Source organism: Chlamydotis macqueenii, chromosome 1 (assembly GCF_036417535.1).
Source record: "Chlamydotis macqueenii isolate bChlMac1 chromosome 1, bChlMac1.mat, whole genome shotgun sequence".
NCBI lineage: Eukaryota > Metazoa > Chordata > Aves > Otidiformes > Otididae > Chlamydotis > Chlamydotis macqueenii.
The window spans coordinates 91,138,752-91,160,413 of NC_141556.1; the positions used below are offsets into that span (position 1 = coordinate 91,138,752).

At 43.7% G+C, this 21,662-nt stretch overlaps 1 protein-coding gene across 3 annotated transcripts in view; it reads left to right on the forward strand.

The window, feature by feature from the left end:
• Positions 1–21,662, forward strand: part of LSAMP (limbic system associated membrane protein) — a 1,033,563-nt gene that overhangs the window by 856,619 nt on the left and 155,282 nt on the right. For all 3 annotated transcript variants that reach the window (XM_086761171.1, XM_086761161.1, XM_086761180.1), the window contains one exon: positions 2,322–2,554. In XM_086761171.1, the coding sequence (XP_086617297.1) occupies positions 2,322–2,554 (233 nt within the window). The remainder of the gene's footprint in view (positions 1–2,321; positions 2,555–21,662) is intronic.

The following is a 21,662-nucleotide window of genomic DNA, read 5'->3' on the forward strand; positions in this document are numbered from 1 at the left end:
CCTTCTGTGCCTGTGGTTTGAATTGGTGCTAAGATCAATAGTTCCCAAGTCCCCTGCAGTGGTCATGCAAGGCATGACCATCACCACTAGCTGGTCCTCTCATTAGCTGCATCAGCAGATGTCAAGAAATTAAACCTGAAACCTCAAGGAAAAAGCAAAATGGATGAATCACGTATCGTTTATTAGCGTTCACTGAAGCTGACGGTAATGCTTTCAATAAGCCTAATGAAAAGCGTTTGACTGTCTCTTTGAACTTGATTATTGATTATTAGTGAACGATAAGAGTCATTTGATGTCTTGCTGATGCCATACTCCTATTGCATTGCAGTTAGTGTCAGTTAACGTGCCATTTAATATTCTATTAGTATTGAATTAGCACTTATTACACTGTGAAAATCATCACCATAAATCCTTATTAAAGTGTGATCCATACAGCTGGGTGGCATCTCTGGCAGACTAAGAGGGTGCGTGTGTACAGACGGACATACTGAGGTGCATCATCCACGTGGATGCATGTTCGGAGCGTGCCAGGACTTGGAATTTCCACATTTGTACATTGATTTTCCCTAACAGTTTGAGAGGAACAAGTATGCTGAGCGGAGCCGCTCAAATCCACTTCACTTACTCTTCCCATTTCCCTCCTTTCCCTCTCCTTCTCGCTCCTCCTTGCTTTATTTTGGTAGCACTTGCTAACTTATTTCAGGGGCACTTGCAAGATTGTCTGACTGTAGCTATTGACCACTATCCTAGGGCTGACCTCGGGCGGTGTAGGACAAATTATGACACACGTTTTCTCTTCAGCAGAGAGGAGTGAGGGTCCCCGGCTGAGTGTCCTCTCTGGAGTGAGAGGACAGGGCTTTTGCTCCGACCGCATTGCTGAGCTGTTACTGACCCAAGGGACATCAAAGGGGCATCTTTGCTACCTCCAAGCAGAGGCATGTAGAGACTAGGTGCAGGGCAGAGCCGTGAGGTGCTGAGCTGTATCACATTGCACGGCAGTCTAAGTCCAGAAAGCAGCCCAGGGAGGTTGGCGCGGTGCGCTGGACCCCCTAGTGCCCAGCAGCACTGATAGGTGTGCCGGGGGTTTCTTCAGAAGTGACTGGGAAAATTCAGCTCCCACTGACTTCCACTTCAGCTGTTAATCACTTAGCTGCTCACTGTCACCCCCCTCAGGATTTTTAAAGTCCAGAATGTGCAGAGAGGAGCTTTGCACACCTTTGAAAAAGACCTAACCCCTGATTCTTGGTGCCGTTACGACACTACAGAGAAATGTGTGTGCAAGATGGCTGGTGACTCTAGTGCTGCTGGTTCTGGAGACAGTCTGGGTGTCTTTACAGGGCCACTGCTCCCAGTCCTGGGGCACAGAGCCCTCCCCAGATCTTTGCTTCCAGCTCCTGTTGTGGGTGATTACAGCTCAGGGTGGCCAAGTGAACCAGGGCACTGCCACATCGCAGTGGTGCTGGTTTCCATGTGTAAGTGGCTGCTCATGGGTTCCCTTGCCCCTTTCTTTTTTACGAAGAGCAGCTTTTTAAAAACAACACAGATCACAGCTGAGAGCTCACCTGAAGGAAAGTGCCTGCCTGGCCCTTGTGACCCTCACTCCCCTCCCTTGGCTGGATGGTGGCCATCCTGACCAGGGTCTGTTGGGCTGCTCCCTAAAGCAGATGTTTGTCGGATCAGACAGAGCTGCGTCCGGCTTGGCCAGCAGCATAGTGTGCCTCCCATCGACGTCCACGCAGCCTAGCTTTCCTTCTGCCCACAAGTAACCACAGAACAACTCAGAGAGCATCCTTGGGCGTGCCAAAAGGGAGAGGGTGAGAGGCGCTGGCTGTAATGGTAGGGTCATATCACAAGGGGTGCAGCTGCAGTGCAGCACAAATGAAATGCATTCAAATACAGAAACTTGGAAAATGTCTGACCTGTGGTAAGAGGCTGTATGAAAGCCTACTCTCAAATATTTGTCTTATCTTGAAGCAATAACCTTTATTGTTTTCTCTTTCAAATACAACACATGTGAATAGTGGTGGGGAGAGGTGCTGGGTTATTTGGATGCTGGGAGGCTGTGGGCAGAGCTCTGAGAGATGAAGGAGCAACAGCTCTGGAGACTGAGCTTCCCTGTTTATCCACAGATACAAAACATGGTGTGAGCTGCTGCAGGGCAAACTCTCTCAGCCTCTCTGAGCCCAGCCCTGGTGGGAGCTGAGGTGAAAGAGGGGTTATGTCCCCATGGAGTTTCTGAGCAAAGTGGTAAAGGGAAGGGACAAAATTGAGATGATGGAGAGGTTTATTAATCTTCCGCTCACCTTTCTCATCCTCTGCAGGTGTTATGTAGAAGACAGAAGCTCCAAGGTGGCCTGGTTAAACCGTTCTGGCATCATTTTTGCTGGAGAGGACAAGTGGTCCCTGGACCCTCGAGTAGAGCTGGAGAAGAGAAACCCCCTGGAATACAGCCTGCGGATCCAGAAAGTGGATGTCTACGATGAGGGCTCCTATACGTGTTCAGTGCAGACACAGCATCACCCCAAGACTTCCCAGGTTTACTTGATCGTGCAAGGTAAGCAACATGCCTGAGAAGAGGGCAAAGGGCAAAAGACATCTGCATCTTTCTTAGAGAAACCCCAAAGTCAGTAGCCCGTGTATCCCTTACGTTTGCAGCAGGACTGTCCCTTTCCACTGTGGCACAGTGTGGCTTTACTCTACTGTCAGTTTGTCCTTTCAAAAGCAGTGTCAGAGCAGCGGACACTAATGATGCCAAGATGTATTCTAGTGTAGTGCAAACCTGGCTCCTGGCTGTGGTTGTTCTAGCACTGAGAGGAAGGCATTTGTTTATAATGGCACTTGTCAGAGCATTGTATTGCCTCATCTCTCCCTGGACAGCCGTCTGGTTCCTTCACCTCCTCCTTCCTCAGATTTCCTTTCTTTTTTCTTGTGTCAACAAGCTACTGTGCTGTGGTTTTTGGCCTTCTGTTGTCAACTCTTTGCAAGGCTGGGGAATTAATTTTCCTGGGGGTTTTTCTGAGCTGGGTTGTGGGTTTGCAGGGTGCACTGTTGCTAGGCATGTGTGAAACCTGGTACCTGAGGTAGCCACGTACCTTATGTTGCCCTCTCCTTTTTTAGCTACCTTTCTCCTGTGTGTGTTATAGGGAACTGGAAACTTGGTGATCTGAACTAGCATTGTCCTATCTGTCTGCCGACATTCATAGTATAACAGAGAGTAAACACATTAAGGAGTTCACCAATTACTGGTAAGGGCATTGTGGAGTTTACTTGTTCCATCCTGTCCAGACCAGAATACCAAATGAGTGAGTTTACACAGTTTTGTTTTGTTTTGCTCTTAATCTTCACGCCATTCTATCTGCCTGTTTATCTAAAATATTTATAGAGCGGCTTAGATAGATAGATATGTATAAATGTGTTTGATACATATTACAGATATGTTCAACTTCTATATTATCATTCAGGCAGGAGTTTTTTATTTCTCCTGGTTTGTTTAGTAACCCAAAAGGCTGCAGATTTTATTTCCCCCAGCAAGTATTTGAGTCACTCTGGGTATAAATGCATGCGTGAAGGGACTCTTCCTCTTGCTGGTGTTACTTGTCAAGATGGGGGCTAACTAGCATACTGAGTGTTTATATCTGCAAGGTGAAGTCCGAACGTGCGATCAGAGGTGATGCTTTACATGTGAGCATAGTGAGACAGAAGGCTTCTGGTTTGTCTTCTTGTGCAAAATCCTCTCCCAGCAGCGTGAAGAGCGGCACGCACCAGAGTGCAGAGCAGCTCTCCTCAGTTGCCTGAGTGTTCGCTGGAGTGCGCCTGGTGTGAAATGCACTCGCCAGCTCTGGAGGTGTGCCTTGCCTTGCTGCTCGCCGTAGCAGTGCATAGCTAACCGGCTGTAGGTGGTTTATTGCTGGTAAAATCTCACAGCGTACAATTTCCATTCACTTGTCAAGAAAAATATAGGTACAAATGAATTTTAAAGCCACGCACATGTATTATTAATTTTATTTGTGCCTGTTAGATACGGGCTTAAGCAGCGAAATTGAGTTCTCTAGCTTAGCTTTCTCTTAAATGTGTGGGTGTCCAGCTCTGAACTACTGCCACCTTTCTAAGGATTAGAAAATTCAGGTTTTAGCACACTTAAACTCTGGATGCCTGTAAACAAGGTGTCTGTGGGTAATCTTCATTTAATGCCTGCCTCAGATTTAGCAAAAGACCCACCGTGATATTCTGCTTCCTTTTAGACCCCCAGGTCTTGTAATCCTGTAATTATTCCAGGTGAAACACATAGCTTTGATTTTTCTAAAACTAAATTTCATCTGATTAAAAAAACCCAAGCAAAATATAAATACAAATTTTTTTACAATTTGGAAGAGTTAGACTTATCATTTTAAACCATGTTTTTTTAGTTTAAAACTAATAAATAATTCATTTGAAATAATCTTAACTAATAAAACTAATTTATTAGAAAATAGCTTATATTAGAAAACATCCCTTTCCTCTCTGAGTTTCATCTTCTCATATTGATTATTATTATTCTCAGATTTGCAGATTGTTTGCCTGAAAAATAGTCTGCCACTAGTACAAATTAAAGGAGTTTGGATATTGAACCATACTCAGCTTTTTAGTTTTGTTTATTTAGTGTAGTTTGTTTACTTCTACTGGTTTTGTGCTCGTAAGTTTAGAAACATCGGCTATGTGAAGCTCTGGGCATTCCAAATGTGAAAATAAATAAATAAAAGAAAATTAAATAACAGGGAGGTCAACTGATCTGCATGGTAATTGGGCAGGAGGATTTCTGGAACCATGGTCAGTAATTCCCTTCAAAGAAGCCCAGGGAAACTGAAACAAGCCGGGGTGAGAGACTCCTTGCTGGCTTTGCGCACACTGGTGATGCCTGGATTTGTCAGTGGAAGATCCTGCAAGGACAGCTGCTCCTGTCCTGGATGCAATGGGCTGAGTTAGGGCTGTGCCCAGGCTTTCCTTTCTGCTCAGTTAGCACTGTCACAGGTGTTTCTCCTCCCCACTGTGCTCTATACCAAAGATGGGTCCTTAATCTCCCCCAGTTCAACTCCCTCATCTATATAGCTAATGTGATAACCCAGCCCCTCTCACCCCTAGAAACACATGAGATAGCTATATCAGAGGCAGATACTGGTGTGGTGCTGGATCCTTTATAAATAGAGAAGATCACTTCCATGTCCACAATGCAAGCTGAAATAGATGGGCTTTGGTGTATCCTAAGTAGTCACTGTCTTTAGATCACTGCAGGCTAAAAGAGGGTTAATGAAACAACACTTAAGAAAAACAAATCACAACTTGATAGCTAAAAGTAGAAAAAGTCCCTTTCCTAAGTCTTTCCTCCTTTTCAAACTCAAAGCCAGCTTTGCTGGTAGAAGTGGGCATTCCCGTACCAAAAGATTTGTTAGTGTAACTGTGGCCATCTCTTCTGACCCAGGTGGCCAGCACTGCTTGCAGGATGGGTTGAACTGGAGGCAGCTGTCTCTGCCCAGCTCAGTTCCTACCAGATGCTGGTACTGCGCTCTCTGCACTGGGATGAATGCATGAAGAGACTGCTCCGAACTACCACCTCGCTCAAAGCATTTCAAGCTGCCTCAGTTGGGGTGTAATAGCTGCTAGCAACTCTTTCTGTTTACTAGCCTAGATATTTCTGTTGGTGTCTGATGAGAGGAGCGAAGAGGTGGATGGACCCACCAGGGGTGGTCTGGTCCTTCCCCGTGCAGTGAGACAAGATGGGCTGTACAGTGGCTGCCCCTAACATGTATTTTTTGAAGACACCTGCTGCCTGCAAAGCCATTGCGTGGCCATTATTTCGCTCTCCTTGCACTTGGAAAGCTGTTCTTAACATATGGTCCAAATTGATTTTGCTGCCAATTATTTCTGGTCCTTCCAAGACATGTGGTGGTAATTTCTCCTTCTCTTCCTCAAAACTACCTTTTTCTTGCTAGAAGCCCGTTAACTCCTGTGTCGTAGACCTCTCTAGTCCAGCTTAACAGGCTCACCACTTCTCGCAGGTCATATTTTCCAACCCTTCTGTCATATATATTTCACTACTGTCTGATTTGTCTAAGTGTTTCCTCAAGTGTACTGACCAAAACCAAAGCAAGAGTTCCAGTTTAGGACTCAAGTTGTGCAGATAAAAGTACCAGTCATGTTTTACTTATCATGCTTCACTTACCTCACCCCAGAATTAGATGAGATTTATCTTTTTTTTATAAGAGTGCCTTATTGCTTTCACTTATTTAGTCTCTCTGCTGCTCTTTAACCCTGTTACTGGTCTGCAGCACAGTCTGCAGCTCATTCCCCACTTCTGTATTTGAGCATTAATTGTTTTTTTCACCCCTTCTGGAGCACAGTGCTCTGTGCTTCCTGATGTTGGATGCCATCTGGTTGGTTTCTCCATGGAGACCACTCCTTCAGTTTATTTATGATCCTGGTCTCCAAAGCACTTGCAACTGGCCCCAACTTGGTGTCATCGACAAATGTCAAGTGTCTTCTTTCTGTTCCACCATGAAGGTGTTAATTAAAGTATTGAAGAGATCAGGGCACAAAAACAGACTGGTAGCAACACACTAAAACCTGCATCCCTGGCAGATAGTGATCTATTGATGGCAGGTCTTTGAAGCATCCTGATGGTGATTTAACATCCACCATATTTTCTTAGCTTGTTCAAGAGACTGTTAGGCCTTCTGAAGTCGGGATATATCACATCATCACACATACTGCTCCTGCATTATCTGCTATACCAGATATCCTACCAGAAAAGGGAATGAGGCTGGGGTGGCATGATATGTGCTTGCCAAAACTACTTTGCTTATTTTTTTTTCCTTTATTGTATTACTGTTCTCTAGGTGTTTATAAATTAGATGTTTAATCATTCGTTCCAGTATGTTGACTAACTTGTTGCAGGAGAATGAGCCGTAATGGGGATACAGTAGCTGCCCCTTTCCCAGCATTAAATTGAGTTCTTGTTCTTTTAGTGCTGTATACTCAAGCGCTTCTCGGGTATTAAATATCAGTGGAGAAATCACTATATAATCCTTACTTGTCTCATCAGGATCACAGGCACAAAGACACAGAGATCTTAGCAGGCATGGTGTTTAAAAGTTTCTGCAATAAAGATTTAGGCCTGTCCAAGTCAGGCTAAAGGAATAACTCTTCAAACCAGGAGCAAGCCGATGGTTGCTGTGTTTGCTGTCCAGAGCCTTTACAGCAAGGCATCATTGTGAATCGAGATGGTTGGGAACTTTTCAGTGAAACTAAAACATTTTGCTGGTTTTGGCTTTGATAAAAAATTTAATCAGGAAGGTTTTACAGGTCTGAGGTGCCTCTTCTGGTCAAAATTGGGAAGAAAAAATGGTATAGGATTGCCACAGCCTAAAAGCTTGAGCGTTCAACTGAAGTATGGAGAACTCCTGTTTGCATATTTGCTCAGAGCCTGAGACTCCTGCAAGCTCACTAACACTTTTTGTGATTCACAGTTATTGGCTGTTCGAGGGATGTGGGTTCTCCCTTCTTTTAATGTTTATTTCATGAAAAAAAAAAATCAAAAAGGCTTTGTCATTTTGGCAAAGCAAAAATAAATCTGGAAACATCAGCAGCAAATTTTCACAAAGAGGAATTCTTTGCTGCCCAGCCCTAATCACAAACTCGAAGTCAAATGTATAGCAGCTAAAGGCCAAATCCTACACTTTTCTTTCAAACTGATAGGCATTAGTGTGTGAAAAGAACCACAGGGTGTAGCCGTTCTCTGTTATGCATTGCCTTTGTAGAGCTCCTTGTTTGCAAAGATTCAGACTGACCATTCATTGTTTCAAAGCAGTATAAAGATGTATTTGTTGTTGCTGGGATTTAACCATAGAAAATGTATTATTAACTCTATGTAGCAGATTAGCTGTGCCCCGTCTCAGACCACTCCCCTGAAATGAAAGGACTTTGTGTGGGTGACTGGTGAAGCACAGCAGAGCGAAAACCTTTACCCAGAGAGGCAGATGAAGACAGCCAGGCTTCCCCTGTGTAAGCACCGCTCGGCCAGCAAGCCCCTCAGTAGGAACCGGGTCTAGGGCTCAGGAGGGAGGGTGTTGTCCACCATCTGTTCAGCCCTTGCCCTCATTGCTGAGGACCGTGATAGGGAAAGATTGTGCGAGAAGGGTTTCTGAGCAGAGCTGGAGCGAGGCACACAGCTGTGGTTTATAGGAGTCTAAAGTCCTAAAGGTGGAGGTAACTTCTGCTGGTCACCAGCCTCAGACCTGAGCCAGTGACCCAGAGTGGGGTTCATCTGACCAAATGTAGATGTTTCCACTGGAGTGGGTCACCTTGGATTCCCTTTGTCATTAGTGAGGAGAAGCAGGCCCTTCTCAGACACAGTCCAGCTCATCCTAAAGTAGTCGTTCAAAATTCATCAGATGAATTGACCAGTGGAAACATCAGCTTCCCTTCACTGGCTGTACAGGGGAGTCCAGGGTGAGCAGTCCATATGGTGCCATGCATCCTTTTAGTCTTTCCAGATCCCTGTCTGTCATTTGCTGCTGGAGTTTATTCCCTGCCAGAATACGGAGTTGGTGGCTGTCCATGCTTGCGACGAGTTGCTGGGAGACCAGAGCTGGGCTGGTTCTGAGCTCAGCAGAGCCGTGGTGGGACCCCATCTTCTGAGATATGTTTGCTTTCCTGCTTTGTGGGCGCAGAGCCCAGAATTTGGAGGGATCTTTCTGAGTACTAACACTGTAGCATTTTCAATTCCAGGGAGCCTGCAGTAGGTAGGAATGAGCACAGACCACTTTGTCTTTTTCAGGACATAGCCCCAGTGGGAAAATGACAGCAAATTTGGCATGCTGTTGCAAAGAATAATGAGATAACATGGGAGTATGAATTTTCTGGGAGGAAGAAAAAAAATATCATTTTACTGGGAGCGGTGGGGGAGAAGAAGAAAAGATTGGAGGGAGGAGATAAATTCAGATTACTACGGGGACTGGGAGAGACAGACCAGTGTGCTCAGAAGGAAGTGACAGCAGATCAGTCTGATGGGGAAAATAAGCTGAGAGAGCGGGGGAACTGAAGCACGGTAGATCTTGCTGCCCCTGCTTCCACTGTTAGCCTGGAACATAATTTCCTACCGGCAAAATAATTCCAGAATTTCAGGCACAACAGTAGTATTGGTGGCAATCTTTCTAGGTTTTCTATGCTGATTTGTTTTGCCCAAACTCATAAATTGCAGGAAACTGCACCTGGTGTTTCATAGGTTACCAAGGAACTTCCTGCTGCTCCCCATCTCATATTTTGATGGCCTCCCCATAGTGTCCTGATACCTCTAAACTTCAGTTTTCCTGTCTCCAGGCACGGCTGGAATGTTACTATGCAGCACAGGGTTTGGCTGTGTTATATAGCTTGGATCTCAGCACTTCTTAGTGCATAAATCAGGAGTATTTTCTGGAAATATTTTGGTGCTTCCTTTGCAGGTGCAGGCAGGAGACAAAAACAGAATACTTCAGAAAATGCTTACTCATTTTGGAGAAAGAAGTATTGCATAAAATACATGGAATGCTTTCCTATGGCTGGGAGGAAGGATCTTGATATGATAATCCAGCTCCTCAGTGATATAAATCAGCTTAGCTTGAGTGTTCTCTTTAGAGCAGTATCAGCTGATTTAGTGTGATTTTGTCTGATCAGATGATTCTAGATTCAGACCAGTGCTGTGAAAGATTTTGCATTGTTGTTTCCCGAACTGGTTGTCTCAGTCTGCTGTCCCAAGTCTTAGTCTGGACTGTAAGACTGTGGAGTATGGACAATATTTTGCTCTCAACTCCAAACACAGCAAGAACTTAGTCCCATCAGGAAGTCTGCTAACCCTTGAGAGAGTGCAGATAACCATTAATTGTAAAGCCAAGTGTGTCCCTGCTCCCGCTGCTGGAAAAGCAGTGACTGTGGTAGCACAACAGAGTTGCCTTGACCTGTTGTGAGCCTTGAAATTTGACCCAATTTGCCCACCACAACAGAATGTAGCCCCTTTGATGTCCTAAGTCATAGATTCCCATGGCTTGCTCCCTCTGTGATGGCCAGTGTCTTGTCAGTAGTGATTGAATAAATTTTTTCGCCACATCCCCTTGAGATCTTTTTGCACAAAAAAAAAAGATGCTAATATAACCAGGAATAACCTTACTCATCTTACATAGCATGCCCGTAACTGCTTAGTAGCTTGAAAATGAGCAAAAATGTGGTTTAAAAAATTCTAAAAAAAATCTGAAGCTTTGGCTTTCTAACCAAAAATAATGAGAAAAGATACATAGCTAGTCTCCACTAGAAACTTTAGCATCAGCTTTTCTTTTTACTTGTGATACGGATGAAGGCTGAGGTTAATCATGCTCCACACTTCTCTGTCTCAGATCAACCTTTTCCGTAGCTTTACTGTCCATTTTATTTTCTTCCTTTCATTTGAAAGAAATACTGCTACGTTCAGGTTAGCCACATTTGTGGTTCGCTCAGTTGAGCTTTTATTATATCCAAACCCTAGAGATACTGGGAGTAGCTTGGCTTCCTAAGGAAACAAAGTGTATATGGGTTTATTTGTGTGGTTATGCTGTTTGCTTGCCCTTCTGCTTGGCAGTCCTCTTGTCAGCTGACTCCAGCACACCTCATACCTGCTGTGACCTTGCCCCAGCAAGAGCTTGTGCCCCTCAAATTCTCACTGGTGGAACCTAGTCTCCTCCTGCATCCCTTACCAATGGGACGTGTAAGCGGTAGTATGGTTGCAGGTTGGTTTGCTGCCATGTGCACACCAGCTGGCAGGTGCCACCTTGACTAAAACTAGTCAAGTTTCTCAGTGCAAGCTTTCTAGTGCAAGCTTTCTCAGTTCTAATGTCAAAAGGCTGAGGCTGCTGACACTTGGATGATGCTACTTTTAAAATTCCCTCCTTTGAAGGTTTTCCTAGGCATGAGGCACCAGGACCAAGGACACGTAGCTGTGGTAATCCAGGCCTTGCTAATTCCAGTGTTTGTGGAACAGAGTGTTCCTTTTGTCTGTTTTTCTTATTTCACTGGTGCCAGTGGAGTCGATACTGCGAATCTGCCATGCTCAGAGCTCCATATGGAATGAATTTCCAGATTCCTAGGGTCCACCAGCTCATGTTCTGTGTTTTTGGCTGCTGCATTACTGTCTACACTCATTGTAGCTGTGTGCTAGTGGATGAGAACCTGGATCACAATCTTGATTCCACTGAAAATTAAAGGGAATTTTGCTCCATTCGAGCCAAGATTTCATCTGAAATTGGAGTTGGCTAGAAACAGATTGTAAAATAAACCTAAATTGAAACAGCAGTTCAAAAACAACATCAAGACTTGTAGAAAGAAGCAAATTTAGTTCCTAATTTAAAAGCTTTCAATTTTACTATTTAACATGAATTAATTACAGAAAGAAAGATACTGGCATTTCAGGAAAGGGAACAAGGAGATGCTATTTCTAAAATGAGACTGTCCTTTCAAAAGTGACTTGAGGATTTGAAGAGTAGGGAGAGGCAGGTAGGCATGGTCTCCATGCTGCGTCTTCCTACCGCGTGCCTGTGTCTGCGTGATGTGTATTGACCCCAGCTGATGCATGGTAACCATTTGTCTCTATCCAGTTGCTGAGCCTCGTCACTCCTGAGCGGATACGTGGTCTGTCTTGTTGGTGTGTATGCATGCTATGCCTTGTAGGATAAGCCTCCAGCTGCTTTCCACAAAAAAAAACAAATGATAAATTGTATTAAGTAATAGGTTTTCAGGGTTTGGATTTTGATGGCTTTTTCAGAGCTCCAGCTCTTCTTTTTATCTTTAGAAACATTGGAATTGCTGCCCCAGTAGCAGCTCCTTACTCACCAGAAAGTGAAGGAACATCCTGAGAAAATAATGACTTAATATCACATTTCTTGTATAGCCACTAAAATGTCAGTAGTTGATTGCTTGGGAAAAAAAACCCTCCAAAATAACAGAAGAGCAGCTTGGTTTAATAAAGCCTGAGATGTGATAGTTAAGGGGAAAAAATAACTTGCCAAATGTGCACACAACAAAATAGACAAAAAAGAAACAGATACATAGACATATGGCTTCCATTTACGGAGTATTCAAGCACAGAGCACTTTCTGAAAACCCAACCACAGCTTTTGAAAATGTCATTTAAAAAACAAATATTAGGTTAAAAAGTGTTAATCTCCAACAGAAAACAGGAGAATGGCTGTTCTTGGGAAGGAAACAAAGGTTGATGTGGGCAGCCTGAGGGAGCGGGAGCACTTGGCCACTCTCATTGGCAGTGCTGGGTCTCTGCCTGTCACATCTCAGGCTGTCAGCAGGCAGACCTGTGGTAGGAGGAACCAAGCCCTGCTTGAGAAGTCGTAGTGGTGTGTGAAAGGCTGAGAATACGGTTAAGTGATTGGTTTGTTTCTCACAGACACATCGGGAGTGCCAGTATTTCTCTACCTGGCTTCTGCTGAAGGACCCTTTGGAGATCCCTAGATGGGGGTTGCAAGCTTTCTCAGTTCTAATGTCAAAAGGCTGAGGCTGCTGACGCTTGGATGATGCTACTTTTAAAATTCCCTCCTTCTTCATGTATCAGATTTCCCTTACATTATCTGTTTGATGCCATGATCTTGTGCTTCTCTGGTCTTTCATAGAATCTTCTAGGAACATCTTAATTTATTATGTGGACATATATTGAAACGTTGAACTGTTCTTAAAAAATAAAACTTTTGGGGCTCCTTAAAGAGAAAAGTAGACTACAACTACATTTTTTCTTCCTATTCCATGCAGGTTACCTTTAAAACAAATCTGTGGAGAAAAAAAAATTGATAACTAGGGAAGTCCTCTTTAATGAAATGAGAATTGGATTTTGGTGATAAGTTTTAATTTAGGGCAAATAATTTAATTGGAATGACTCATTAATTTTGAGGTGCGTAAATTGGGCCTCTGGCAGCCTATTATTTTCTTTATTCCTTTCTGAGTCTTCTCTGTCAGCAGTGTAAGAAAAGCCTTTTACCTTTAATAAGGTAAGGAGACACTCCCTTTGCATGTGTGGGGAGGGTACTCTCATGGTGCAGTGATTAATGGCATCTTACCTTTGGGTGCCCTCAGCTTATGGGCTGTTCAGGCTGCAAGACCAGTGAGTTTGTTTTCACAGCATCCTGGCATATGGATACTCAGCTGTATGCACAGGTTCTGGGTGATGTGGTGGGCCTGGAGCATCTGGCCAAGGTTGACTTGGACATAAGAGAGGTTAGTAGCATTCTGCTTGGAAGTGCAGTCACAAGCTGGCTGCTGGATGCATTGATAAAATTGTCTGCAAGGAACCAGAACTATATCACCAGAAGTTGTGTGTTAGAACTAGAGTACTGTAAACTGTACTTTGAGTTAGTGGGTGAGTGGGACATCTACTCATGTTTTGTTAACTGTTAAGGTTCAATACGCAGCTTTAGTATGCAGCAAGTATATTCATTAATGTTTTATGGTGCAGCTGGGTGAAGTAAAAGACACAGAGTAAAGAGCCTTTTGAAGGGAGCGAAGCCAAGAAGGAAGATCCTAAACCTGAATTCCACATGGCCCTCACGCCGGTGCCTCAGCAGCAGCTGTAGTCTGGAGAGTCTCTTCAAAATGATTGTCCCCTTGTTAGACTGATGGGAATGTGACTTTTGGCTATATTCCTGTTTTGAATGCAAAAAAAAAAAAAAAAAAAAAAAAAAAGAAATTTCTTTGCAAAGTACAATAAAGGATAAATCTCTGCAAGTAACCACAGAGCAGACTTTGCCAGGTAGAAGCCTTATGACCTTGACTATATAAATCCAATGATGAACATAGGGATTATGAAAACATAGAGATCTCAATTCATGATTTTCTCTGAAAGATTAATCTACTTGCTGACCTGTAGAAAAGAGGTTATGAACAAAAGTTCATAGGGAGACCACTCCTCATTAACCTCTTTGAGAGGAGTATTAACAGGGTGGCACGGACTGCTTCTCCTACTGTGTTTTTCGCTATTGTGAGTGTTTCATGCAATTCATGGTCTGTGTTACAGCTGTGTAAAGTCTGTGACCATCTTCATAATTGAGGTTGACGCCTTGGTTATGCCTGGACTCCCTCTGTGGACAGTATCAGAGAAAGCCATGGACTCCTGGCCAGATGGCATAGACTGGCTCGTGTTCATGCTACTTGATGGTACTACCTTTTGGAATGGATAGATCATGTCCACGCTGCATTGGGCATTGGTAGGGGGCATGATCTCCTCCATGCTCCCTGTGGTGCCCCTGTGGCCCTGAGATATGCTTCTTTTTTGGTTGATTGATTTGTCATGTTTTCTGGTTAAAAGTGCTGGAAATAATAGGAAGGCTGGGACACAGCCTGGCAGACTGATGTTTTTATAACCTGGTGCCAAGAGTGTCTGTTAGATGGCACAAGAGCGCATGGAGGAATTTGAAAGCCCAGGGCCTGTGGAGTTGGTATTGGAGGACTTTTGCAGGTTGAGGAAACAGAACTTGGCATTATCTGTGTGTTTGGAGTGGGCTGTCCATGTCAACTGTGCCTGCTGCTCGTCTGAGAGGGGATGCACTAGTTCATTTCAGAAGAGAGCCTGGGAGTGATCTCATGTTTGTGTGCATGGCTCTCCAAAGGACTAGCACAAAACTGAGAGACAGTGGTTTGCTCTCTGGAGCAAAAGAAAACAAATCACATTGACACTACAGACATAGCAATCCAAGATCTTAAAAGGTTCACCACATTTTAACAAGTCCAGGGTGTGTACATGGTTCTGCTAGATAAATTGCACAGGTGTCCTATCAGAGGTAGGACTAAAATCTAAGTCCAGAGATATACATCTCTGTCACCCAGTCTTTTAAGTGTAATTCCTTTAAGGTGTTGCATCTTTTGTCTGCATGGACAATTAGTCATGCAAGCAGAAGTGGTATACTGCAGGTAAGATTCATCACACTTAATCTTATCCATCTAAGTGTTAGTAGCACAAATCTAAGCTAGTCATCTGGCCCTCATCTGTAGTCTGTTGGGAGAAGTTAGCATCTTACTCTTTCTGCTCTCTGCCTCGAGATAAGGTGATGGATCATCTTCCAAAGTCCCTATTTATCTTTTTGGACTACAGGAGGAATGTGAATGACTAACTTAGATTTACATTGAAAACTTTCAGATGTCTAAAATTTGGTAACATGAATCCACCTTGTTTGTTTGTGCAGGAAAGATGAAACTGTGTAAGAGACTAGTTTTAGAGACTGCAGCATTATCCACAATCTAACACTGTCTCCTTGGCAGTGTTGACTGGCCTTGACTCTTCCTCTTGCCATAACCTGGACTTTGTGACTTTAAATGATATAGCAATACCTTTTCATAGAATCATTTAGGTTGTAAAAAACCCTTAAGATCATCAAGTCTAACCATAAAATTAACACTGTCAAGTCCACCATTAAACCATATCCCTAAGCGCCATGTCTACACATCTTTTAAATATCTCCAGGGATGGTGACACAACCACTTCCCTGGGCAGCCTGTTCCAATGCTTGACAACCCTTTCAGTGAAGAAATTTTTCCTAATATCCAATCTAAACCTCCCCTGGCACAACTTGAGGCCGTTTCCTGTTGTCCTGTCACTTGTTAACTTGGGAGAAGAGACCGATACCCACCTTGCTACAACCTCTTTTCAGGTAGTTGGAGAGAGCAATGAGGTCTCCCCTCAGTCTCTTTTTCTCCAGACTGAACAACCCCAGTTCCCTCAACTGCTCCTCCTAAGACTTGTGCTCCAGACCCTTCACCAGCTTCGTTGCTCTTCTTTGAACATGGTCCAGCCCTTCTTTTACTCTAATCTGTTCTATACTGGATAATGCTTTCAGTTAAAATCCCGTATATATTTACCTGTCCTCACAATAGACAGCTGCATTCCCCTCCAAATATCTTGCTTTAAGCCTGATGTAAATTTGTGCAGAATTTTTCAGTGGAAGGTTGCCTTCTTATCTATCTTATTGTCTGGATACCCTTGCCTGCTGTTTCCCACTGAGCCAAAGGGTAGGGGACTCCCCTGAAAAAATTTCTGCACTTCCTGCTTCCAGAGCCACCAGCCCAGCAAAGCCCTGAGGCACAGGCTAAATTTTTCACTAGATGGATAGTGCTATTCTAGCCCAAGCTATTCCAGGCTACTGTTTTTTCTCACGAATTTCATGCTGCACCTGTCTCTGTAGTCCTTGAACTCCTTTGAGACATCTCTAGTGTTAGACCCAAGTGTTTTTTTCCTCTCTTCTTTCTTCTCCCTAAAGGGACAACTATATAAGATTTCAAAAAGAAACTCCAGCTATTTAGTCACTTGTATCTGCAGTTCTCAGGAGCTGCAGTGACTGTTGAGTACCAGCGCTGGGTGTTGTCATGCTTGTTTCCATCTGTGGTGCTGCAACATCCATTACTCCTTAAAGATTCCACAGTCTTACCCTCTTCTTCCTGAGGTTCAAGAGCACACTGATAGCTGGTCTCCCTGCCAGCCCTTTCCACTCCCCCCAGAAAAACCCAAACAAAAATCCCATGAAAACCAAAATGCTCCTACATCTCTATTTTTTCTAATATTATTGATTTTGTGGGCATATTTCTGCTAGCAGCTGCAGAAACTCCAGAGTCTGCACCTGAACAGCAGAAACTCTCTTCTGTTCGGCTCCCAGATCAAATCAAATTGCTGTTTATTTCATTGCCCTGATAAATTTTTTATTAACTGTGTTACAAGTCTGAGAGAGCGGGAAGAGAAAGAAAAAAGCTATTCAGGAATGTAGGCTGGGCAAAGTGCCCACCATTAATGGGGTAGCAGCAACCAGCGGGTATTTGAAAATTCACCGGTGCCAACTGCCAGGAGTTTTTTGCTGTCTGTGACAGCTGGTCATCGTTATTGGATGACTGCTTCTGTGTACATCTTAGATCTGTGTCTTTGTATGTCTCGTATCAAGTCACTCTCAGTTTCTGTTTTGCGGGGACATACTGAAGCAATTAGAGCATGTTGGATGATTGCAGGGATGAGTGAACAGTGTTGGGTAAAATACAAAAAAATACAATAGCTCTTCTACTCTAGCCCTAATCCCCCTATCTCAAGATGCACCTAAACCACTGGCCCAAAGTGTAGGCCTCCCTCAGCATTGTATGAATTTGAATTGTGGCTTTGCAGCTCTACCCAGCCACTTGGTTATGCCTTATTTGTTGCTGCTCTTATTCATTGCTGCTATAGGGCACTTGGCCTCTTCAAAGATCGTTATGGCCCATTCTGACTGGTAGCCCTCTTTAAGGAAGCAAATCTCACCTTTTGATGCACCATATATGTTGCCTATCTGTCTGCTGGCCCACCAGTGAAATAGTGAACACCTAATCTTGATGAATGGTTGCAAACTCAGATGGTTTCTACTGCACAGTAGCAGCTAATGAGGGCAAACTGAGACTGCTTACTGTGCCACCCAACTCCAGGGAAAGGATCTTCAAGGGTACATGTCTTGTATGTATCTGCAAGAAGCCTGTCTAAGAGGCATCATGTCTCCTTGGGAATGCAGTAAATGTGGCAGATAGGCCAAAGCAGAATAAATGATGTAGAGAAGGACCTCAGAATAGAAGGGTTAAGTACAATGCAGGCACATTCAGGTGGGAGTGAAGTGGCTGTAGCATTCATCTGTCTGCAGAGAAGTCAGGGAGATAAAAGCCTTGTATCCATTCTCATTGAAATTTTAGATGTGGAGCTCCCCCACAAGGGGCAATTCTTTGTCTACAGATAAGCTTTAGATGCTTGAAGACTCCTTTAGGATCGAGAGGCAAAATGCACCCGTAGTGCCTGACATGAAGGGAACGTGTGAAATAGGAAATTGTCATGGGTGCTAATCCTCCCACTTTTTTGTAATTTCTGTTCCTCCTTGGTCTGGTACACACAGCCATTGGCCCGTCCTGGAAGAAGCAGCTCAGACTGCTGATGGAAAGACCTGTCCTGAGCTCTTAGAAAATGTATGGTCATGCCTTCTCAGGAGCTTACCAACCCAGTACTACAGAGCTAACAGCAGAATGACCTGTTTTTCTTTGAAAGGCATAACTGGGGCACACTTGACACCATGCAGGGAAGGAATTAATGTAGGTTTTTTGGATTAATAGCTTTTCCTTTTCATGGCAGCCTCAGAAGCCTTGAATGAGAAGAAATTGTTATTCTTAGGATGGATATGATATCCAATTGCAGAGGAGGCTGAAGTGGTCTTAAGGAACATAGTTCAGCCAGGGATGTTGAGCTTGGGAAATAAAGAGTGTAGCGAATTCTCCAGAGCAAAGCTACTGTGAGACACACAGCACCACAGCAAGGAAACACAGTAACAGCATTGTTTACTTTCTGTAAATATCAACAGGTATCCATGCTGTGACTATTTTTACATTTTTTACTTCCACATCTCTATGATAAAATGTAGTAAAAATTACTGTGCCAAACCCCAAATACCAAGGTGTTCCAGGCAGTGTCCCCGTAAGTAATTCTGAGGCAGCCTATGAACGTCATGAGGCAGTAGCTGGCAGACGGAAGGAAGAACTCTTTAATTGGATCCAGAGTGTTGTAAATCAGTGGGAAAATGCTTCTCATAACTTGGCTGGTATTTTAGTTTATCATCAATTAAGGTTGCCTCTTACAGGTTTTCAAAGAATGCCACAGTTCAGGTTCTTCAGTGAATTTGTTCATTAGAGGACCAATCACCAAGTTGCCTGCCATGGTTAAAGAGATATTCTTGTTATACATCAGTTTTCTTTTCCTTCCCTCTTGCTGCTAGTGAATTCTCACCATCCCCATCGTGTCTTCATTTCACCTGTTCACTGTGACACAAAATCTCTCCTGCCTGAGGTCAGTCTCCCCGTGATAAAAGTCTTCCTTAGAATTAGGCAGGCTGGAAGACAGGCAGGTATCAAAAACAGAAGCCTTTGGAAAATGGTGGCAGGCTGTCAGTTCCCATTAGCTAATGCTACCTGGGCAGCTTGCTGACTCTTCACCACTGTAGGTGGGAGAGATAAGTTTTAATGAGCAGCAGAGGGAGTGGAAAGGGGAAAAAGTAGAACGTAGTTTAGACTAGAAGTGATGCTTTTGGTAGTGGATGACATAAGTACATGTGCATGCATGTCTCCATGCTAGCATACCGAAGTATCAAAATGAAGTGGGCAGTAACTGTATGGCTTGCCAGACCTCTCCAGGAACTTTGTCACACAAGTGATTGCATCCTAGCCCTTCTTTCTTCAGTAGCTTCCTCCTGACTGTTCTCCAGCGACATCAATCAATACAAGTAGAATTGTAGTGAACTGCAAAGACAAACATGCTAAAATTTAAAAGAGGGAGATCTGCAAATCCCGGTTAAAAGGTAATGCAGTGGAAGATGTTTCAGAGCTGCTTTATATCAATGCAACTTCACAGAACTTGCTCCTGATGTATTTCAGGCTAGTACTGGGGTGTGCTGGATTGGATCTAGGTGCAAAAACACCCTGCAAACAACTATCGGATTCACCAAGTGTTTAAGGAAGTTGTGTAGTTCTCTATGGAGGTCATAGCTAGGATTAACAAGGGCAGATCAGGAATGGGATGTATTCAGCTGTGAAATAGCCTACCAAGAGCAAAGTTAGAAGAGTAATTTCCCAGAAACTTTAAAGAGTAGTTGGCCAAAACACTATTAGATATGCAGCAGAGAACAAACCTGTCTTTCCGAATGCCCCCAGCTCTGGAAGACAGAATAAGTGTGCAAATGATTCTTCTGTCTCTAGAGTACATGAACATCTGAGATCTGAATTGCTGCAGGACCCATTCTTCTCCCTGGCATTCGACCTACATTTAAATTCTAATTGTCTTAGATTGAAGACTCGTAAAGCTTTCTCTTTTTCGCCCGGATGCTGAATCCTCAATGAAAATATAAACTGTGTCATTAGATGTTGGGCGGATGTTGAGCATAAAGGAGCTAGTTTAAGCTGAAAATTGCACGGCTTATTCCAATTAGTCATTCTGCATATAAAATACTCGCAGTGACTCTACTTTTAGTGGGGAAAGACAGTAGTATAACTAAATACATCCCCACTGGATATTTTTATTAGCATAGAAATTGATGGCTGGTTAGTGTTGGAGATGTCATGTTCTCCATTTAGTTTTCTGGACAGCTCTATTGTCTTCCTCCCGACTGGGAGCCGCCTTTACTTCTTCAGGAAATGCAGTTTCTGCCGGGGCCCTGAGCGCACTAGTCAAATCTTGACCTGTCTCCCAGGGGTATCCACCTACCCTCTAACCAGGGGCTCCACGTAAGCTCAGGTCTGGATCTGCATATTAGGTGTACAGGTCTCCACCCATATCTCTAGTACTGTCTCTTGGGTGCACGTTGGACCTGTGTGGTACGTAGCTTATCTCTAGCCTTGTCTCCCTGAATGAACCCTGGATCTGGTTCACCATCTCACTATGTCTGTGACTGTTGATGAACTCTGATACCAGCACCTGGCTTTGCCCACTCTATTTGGGTCTCATGGGACTATGTCCAGCTGACAAGGACGTTACCACGGTCACCCTCAGCACATTGTCAGTGCAAGCTATGTGACTGCAAATTTTGGATGGGATTTAGCATCTCACTGAACTGTATCCTTCTAATAGGTATCTAACCTAAGGTAGTCTTGGAAATGCTTGGAATCAATGGACCTCTCAAAATCTCTCTCTCTTTTCATTGACTGTAGGGTTGGGTTAAAAAATGCACTTACATTGTATGTCTTATTTTAGGAGAGTAAATTAACTGAGGTGAATTACCTCCACCACCATTACCAGCTTAAACTTGATATGTAAGTGGTACTCCAGTTTGCTGTCTTAAGAAAATTGTGTTTATGCCTCTTCTGACAGACTAATTCTGATTATCTGTAGGAGAGCAAATAGGGTTATGTTTGCGTAAGTGGGAGGAGAACTGGATCAGCATTGAAGTTTCTCAATAACCAGAGACAAAACTGCTTCTTCCTTATTACAGTCTGTTACTAATGAAGTGCTTGTGGGCCTCCCAGTCCTTCTTTTGCTGAACACTAATAATATCTGTTCTGGTTTGTGCATCTGAGGGAAAACACTTAACTGGAATAGTATAGTGTCAGCAGGAAGTCTCAGGAACACCCAGGAAGATAGCTTCAAGAGAAGCTCCTACAGCATATTTCCAGTTCCCTAGGAGATCTGGTTCAGGTAAGGCCAGATCTTCTGGGGTTTGACAATTTGAGGCTGTCAGTTCTGTTTCCTTATTCTTTAGAGCTGGACTTGGTGAGAGGCTTGACTTCTTCCTTGTTTGAGGTGCAAAGGGCACACATGCATTTGGGTTTGCTCTCATAACCATTGATGACTGATAACCAATACAAAGAGGAGAAGGAAGTAAATCTTTCCTTGAGTTAGGCTTGCCTTGGTCTGCCTAGGACCCTAAGACGACTGTTGGGGACTGCATGTTACTATCATCTGTTGTGGAAGATAGTCAAATACTGTGACAGACAGCAGATTCAAAGCTGGTTGAAAAACTAGGTTGCACCTCATCCACGGCGGGGGGAGAGGTAAAAAGAAGTTGCATTCTCCCTGTTCCTCCAGAGCAAGTAGCTAGATGTTGGCAGAGTTTCTGTGCCTGAAGGCATCACAATATAACACGTCTCATAATGGCTGC